The sequence below is a fragment of the Anguilla anguilla genome, chromosome 6, assembly GCF_013347855.1.
Source record: "Anguilla anguilla isolate fAngAng1 chromosome 6, fAngAng1.pri, whole genome shotgun sequence".
Lineage (NCBI taxonomy): Eukaryota > Metazoa > Chordata > Actinopteri > Anguilliformes > Anguillidae > Anguilla > Anguilla anguilla.
This window is the reverse complement of record NC_049206.1, coordinates 37,450,714-37,457,409: the sequence shown is the minus strand read 5'-3', so window position 1 is coordinate 37,457,409 and position 6,696 is coordinate 37,450,714. Positions and strand designations below refer to the sequence as shown.

Here is a 6,696-nt window from a genome sequence, read left to right as displayed (position 1 = left end):
TCTGGACCCCTAGATATTTTAGACCACTGTACTGAGGGAAAGTTTGTAATTCCCACTTGAAAATGATGCAACAGTGAGTTTCTTGAGTCAAAACAGTTGATTGTAGTGAAATACGTGAATATGTTGTGATTTACAGCAATGCATAATTTAGACATTTTGGATAAATTTGGAGACGCTGGGTACACTGCTTAGTTTTTGCTTCATAGATCTTTAGTAGTTCTATATATCCACCCTTAGATTTTATGAACTTGTGGTAAACAAGTTTTTGATTCAGGACATGTATAGTTTAACCTGCTGTATATATACAAGTTATAAAGCTTTAAATAGGGTACCCCCTAAATGGGCAAGGATTGGCCAGATTTGGAATGTGTGCTAAGAGGTTAATTTTGTTCCAGCTCAATGGCTAGTTTCTGGTTTAAATGTGGGTCCTGGAATTATGTAGCGTAAACATAGGAGTTAAACATATAGAAATGAAGGCTAACCAGGGTTAATCAGGGTTTAAATCAGTGCCCACTTAAAATTGTATGTCCCTATCTCATCCTTGGTAGCCAATTAGAAATAAATGCTGGAACAATGTTTCACTCGGCACCAAGCTCCCTGTTAAAACAGCACACACCAGCAGAAACAGATTAATTTTGCAGCAGCAAAAAGGTTTGGTTAGCCACATGATATTTCCTGGAATGGAAAATTATGACAAAATATATCAGGAACTGCTTAGTTTACTGTCAAAGGTACAAACTCTGTGCAAAAAAGAACACTAACTTAAATTCCCTTATTAAAATCAAGGATTGAAAAGATTGCTGCCATACTGTGTCAACCGTGGAGTCCTTAAGGGTACTGTGGTTGCAATCTAATTGGTCTTTGGATGAATGTGCCTTAGCCACACCCTCCTCTGAGTTTGTTTGACCCTTCACTGTCCTTTCTTTCTGAAGCCATTTTCTCATGACTCCAGACAATGTCCAGAGAATCAGGTCCGGAGTTGCCCTTTCACACATGTAGCACACAACAGGAGATTGTCCGTGTCAGACGCATTCTCACCTACTGGAAATACTCCGTTTGGTTTAGGCGAGAGGTGGCGCCTGGGTAGAGCGTACAGGAGGCAGGACATGACGCAAAAAATACGCTGCGGAAATCGCAGTGTTTTATTTACAGCACATTGAAGATGGCGGACGAGGCTACCGACTCATCTGTAATGATGACTTTTTTTGCATTGCTATCAATACTACATGTATTTGGACGTATCCGCAATATCAGTGAAAGAGTGGAAGGCAATATACAGGCAAGCATAAAAGAGTACGAAGCAGCTACACTCCGTGCACAAAGATCCCACCGGAGAAAGAAAGCTGCAGCGTTTTGGATCTGTGTCCAGCAGCAGCGTGAGAAGGCCATATGGAAGTGCGAGAGACCGAGCGGGGAAATATTCTGGGCAGATGTTTTGCAGAACTTTGACGATGTGCAGTGGAGACGTCATTTTCGCATGCCCCGGTGTACGTTTGAGTATGTGTTACATCTGGTGAAATCCGCACTAACACAAAGATTACACGATGGCGAAAACCACTTGAACCGCATCGGAGACTGGCCATTGTTCTTTGGTGGTACGCCACACCGACCGAGTATAGAACAATAAGCTGTCTCTTTGGTGTAGGACTGTCCACTGTATGTGGCCTAGTGCGCAAAGTTACATCTGCTGTAAGGACAACCTATTCAAGCGTTTAATTTGCCTGCCGAAAGGGGAATAACTTCAGAAGACCGTAGATGGATTTGCAGAGCAAGGTTATCCTATATGTGCAGGTGCCATTGACGGAAGCCACATTCCTGTTATTGCTCCAAGTGATGATCCAGCCTCTTATTACAATCGGAAAGGATGGTATTCCATTGTACTGCAAGGGGTTGTAGACCAAAATTTCTGGTAAGTATTATTATTGTTAGGAGGACCAAGCTTTGATGATACAGGACGAGGCTTAGAAGCAGTTGCTAGCAGTCACCAGGTCTTTATTTACAGCAGTGGTCCAAATGTACAGCGCAGAAAAATGCCAAAAATGAAGAAAGGGAAAAGAAAGAAAAACAAAAACAAAAAAAGAAACAATAAAAAAAGAAAAAGACCATCTCAAAATGTTAAAGGGAAACAAAACAAACAATACAACTAGCAAAAAAAAAAAAAACTCTGCAGCTGTAGGCTATGCCCTTTTAAACTGGGCCCTAACAGAGACCGTTGTCAGAGGAACAATGACAGGCAAAACACACATCCCCCTTCCAGGAGCTCTATCCCCAGCTTATATATCCTCCTGCTGAGACGAACCAAATATAATTAATCAATTATCAAACAACAAACAATTTTACCTCGGCTGCAATACACAATATATTACATTATTCATTTGTAAAGTCAACAAGTTATTTAAAATCAATTTCACCTTATTATGGGCACTTTAAGTCTATTCCCAAATAATTACAAAACACCCCTGCACTCTACCGCACTCGGTACATTCCCCCCCACCCCTAGAAATGGACTTGGATTCTCCCAGCTCCGGTTTGGCAATTCCAGTTCTAAAACAGAGGAACGGAAGTGCGGGAGACAGAAAGGTAACAAACAGTGCTCATTTCAATTGTACAACATCGTTTCAATAAATAAACTCTAGAAAAATATATTCTCTTTCTCTCTCTCATTTGTTTTAAACATGTAACAATCACAAAATGAATCAATATGCCTTGTGCACTGCTAGATCGCCTGCAAATGATTATTTTTCACTATTAAAGTTGGTAGGCCTCCTGACCGCACAATAGCCTGCAGGGATTGACAACCAATAGTGGTTTGTGAGTAGTCATTTACCCTATACACAGAAAGCAATTATCAAACATTTCCTTACGCCGGCATGATGTTATCAGTAGAAATGAATACCAATGCAGGTTTGTATTAAGGTGCGTTCATCTTACTCTACAGGGCACAGGGTAGCCCCATGACAATTACTATTTATATAATACATATTAAATATTAGCGCTGTTATAATTGTAGCTAAATATTAACTGCTGGAATGTGGTATGATTTGCTCATGGTGATTTCTTCACGTGTTCAGCTTCACAGATATACACGTGGGGTGGCCTGGTCGAACACATGACACAAGAGTGCTTGGCAACTCTCCTATCTTCCAGATGGCTGAGAACAAGATGGTTACTTGTTTCCCGTGAGGTACGTATCAACAATGACTGTGTTTCATTTCCTAGGCTGCAGCCCAGCTAGGCATTTTCACTGACCTGTAAAAACACATATCTTGTGAATGGCTATGTATGTTGGTCCACCACGTGTGTGTGTGTGTGTGTGTTGTGTTTTTTTCCACCAGCACCTCAATATAGTAGGTAACAATCTAACCTAGAACAAATCTATCTGTATTATATTTTTCTGAACAGAAATCCATGAATGCAGACGGTGTGGAAGTACCCATCCATCTCATCAGAGACGTAGCTTACCCTCTGTAGAAGCGGCTAATGAAAGGGTTCACCCATCACCATCGCCTGACACCCGAACAGAACACCTTCAACTGCCGTTTAAGCTCTGCTCGAATGGTAGTCGAAAATGCATTTGGACGTTTGAAGGGCCGTTGGAGGTGCCTTGCCAAGTGCAGTGATGTGGACATTTCTATAATGCTTGACATTGTTGCTGCTTGCTGCATACTGCACAAGTTTTGCGAGATAAGCAAAGATAAATTTTTGGCTGAGTGGAACATTGATGCTGCTACTGACCTCCCACAAGAGCCTGACACTGAGGTCTTTCATGCACCCCAGGTAGGTAGCACACAACAGATACGAGAAGCAATGATGAGCATTCTTTAAAAAACATCTCCGTCTGATTTTTAAATGAAGTTCCTTCAATGTACACCATTTGTTGTTGTTTGACCCTTTTCTATTGAATGGTGTCCTAGCTCAGTGTTTCTCAATCCTGGTCCTGGGGACCCCCTGCCCTGCATGTTCATTTGAATCACATCTAAAACATGCAGGGTAAGGGGGTCCCCAGGACCAGAATTGAGAAACACTATAGCTTACGTGTCTCATTTTGCAATATATGTATGTACACATATGACGCATACACACCAACTACTGATTAGTCACAATAACAGTATTATTTATTTTTGGTCTAAATACAAAAATGAAATATACTTAGATATAATATATAATACAATATATAATAGATGCAACTGGTTTGTAAACAACACCCAAACGGTGTAAAATTGAACTGACCATTACAAAGGATGGCAAACATTCACTTGTCTGTAAACAATATGAAAAATATACCATATAACAATATACCTAGAAAACAATATATACAGTAATAGTAAAAATATAAAGTTTGAAAATAAAATCACACAAAGAGTGCAACTGGTTTAACAAAAACAGTATAGAATGGAACAGACTATCAAAAAGGGTGGCAAACATTGTTTTTCTGTGAACAGTATATATGAAAAATAGTACAATTGGGAGTATGAAGTCTTTCAGGTCGGTGAAAGTAGGGCCCTGCCTCTGGTTGTGGCGGTAGCATGGGTCTTTACTCCAGGAGGTGTGTGCTGAGTGAGGGTATTGAGGCTGCATGGCAGGCATCCGCTGGACCATTTGTCAGAGTAGAGAAGTCATGTCCTGAAGAACGGCCATCTCCTGCGCCTTCTCCACCCGTGCCTCTCTCCATACCCGCTCCTTGTACTCCCGCTGCTCCAACAACCAAAGCTGTTCTCGCTCATTGAAGTCCTTGTCAATCTCACTGAACAGGTCCCTCATCTCTGCAGATAACCTTTCTGAGCGTGTCTGGTTCCTCCTCCTCTTCTTCTTAGGTGGAGAACGACACAACAACTCTAACAATAGCAACAAGAACAACATTAGTTTAACAGTAGTTACAAGGCCAGCTAGCATTGTTAGCCTTTATCCATTACTTCTGTTGTGCTCTGTATCATGCAAGTAGCTAGGCTACACAAATAAATATTAGCAATAAAGGTCAAATATAATCTTACCTGTACTTAAAACCGAATCGTTGATCGACACATCAGTTTCATGGACTAGAGTCTGCTCTTCAGTGTCGCTGTATGGCGTCTCGGGGAAACTCGAGGTAGATGGCGTCTCAGGGCAACTCGAGGTGGAAAGCGTCTCCTGGCTTCTTGAGGCGGAGGCCGTCTCCATGCTCCCGACCAAACCCACAGGGTTCGTCGAGTGACTCGGACCCCATATAGCCTCGCACAAACGAAAATAGCACCATGTTTTGCGGTCGTTTCCACTCCGGCCATTGTGGTCAATGACCTGATGGTACTGCCTTTTGAGTGCTTTTAGTTTGCTGTTCACCTGCGCCTTGGCTCGGATTACACCGCGGTCATGTAGCCGGTTCGTAATTTGATCATAAACAACCGAGTCTCTTGCCGTTCCTTGAATTTGTCTGACGATTTCGGCGTCGGCCCTTACCGACAAAAGTTCCCGAATCTTGTTGTCTCTCCAGTTAGACATTTTCGTTGCCGTCTTTGTGTAAATGACCCTTCTTCTTCACCTTCGGATGTGTGTATTCTTCCGGTTTCGCGCCAGTCGCATGATAGAAACATCATCAACTCGCCCACTCCCTCGCTGTGAATTATCCGGACAATGACCTGCTCTATTCACACATGGGCTCAATCGGACATTACACAGACTTTGCGCTAGGGAGCTGGCAGGGTAAAATCTGTTTAATGTCCGGTCCAACCGATATGGACATTTGCGTTCTCACATACAGCTCCTCCGGGTAATGTCTAGATAAGTTCAGGGTTGCAGTGCATGTGAGAAAGTGAGTATTCCTATCCACACCAAATGAAAAACACATTTTGTCAAGCCACTGCCTGTCTTTGCACAGTATCACAGAGAAGTTTACAGTTTCAAAGATGTTCACATTAACGCATGGGATGACTTTATCTGCTGAAGCCTGGGGAAAATATTATACTGGTTTTAGTAAACCATTCCCTTAATGAAAAATGATTAAAAGCATATTAAAAACACATTTGGCAAATAATTCTTGTGTTCTATTCCTTGAAGTCTTTTCAACCATTTCTCAGATTAAGCCATCTGAACCCATAAAACTGTTGCCTCAAAAGCCTGTCATATCAATCAGAGCCTTGCATTTTTCTGCCAGAAATAAGCACATCTCAAAGTTTCCAAAGCAGCAGTTTGGCAGTGTACAGTGAGGAGTACAACCTGATCTCCTTATATTCTCTAATTCCTGGACAAGCAAGTTTTCTTGAGGGATCTTTGAAATGGAAATGACTCTACATTGATGTCTCTGAGGGGGTTTTCCTGTCTTGAGGGTTCAGGCAGAAATAGTCCTTATCCCTGGAGGGTGATGGTCAACCGCTATCTGGTGAACCATTACATGGCAAGACAGCTGACTTCTAATTCAAAAATTCCTTTTTGGACAGCTTGGGTTGCTGTGTTTGATTTTCATGAGATTTAAGAACAAGTGTTAAGTGAAACAGAGTTTATGTTAATGTTGGTTTGATATAATGGTATTGGTTTAAATCAAGTGCTTTATTTCCTTCTGTGAACAGTTTCAGTGTCCCTACTCTCAAGATGGTCTACTAATATACTCGTTAAGTGAAAGGAGATAGGGCTGCATTACTGAGCACAAGACGGAGATCTTCAATTTAAGACTTATAAGCAGAAAAATATCACATTTTAAACCTTTTCACTGTTCGTCCTGTAATT

At 41.6% G+C, this 6,696-nt stretch overlaps 1 protein-coding gene across 1 annotated transcript; it reads right to left on the bottom strand.

Moving 5' to 3' along the window:
- Positions 1-4,564: 4,564 nt before the first annotated feature.
- Positions 4,565-5,930, bottom strand: LOC118230864. Its single transcript, XM_035424279.1, has 2 exons — positions 4,992-5,930; positions 4,565-4,835 (listed from the first exon to the last, which is right to left on the bottom strand). Exons 1-2 carry the CDS (start codon positions 5,473-5,475, stop codon positions 4,603-4,605), a joined length of 717 nt encoding a protein of 238 aa, XP_035280170.1. The 5' UTR covers positions 5,476-5,930; the 3' UTR covers positions 4,565-4,602.
- Positions 5,931-6,696: the final 766 nt, after the last annotated feature.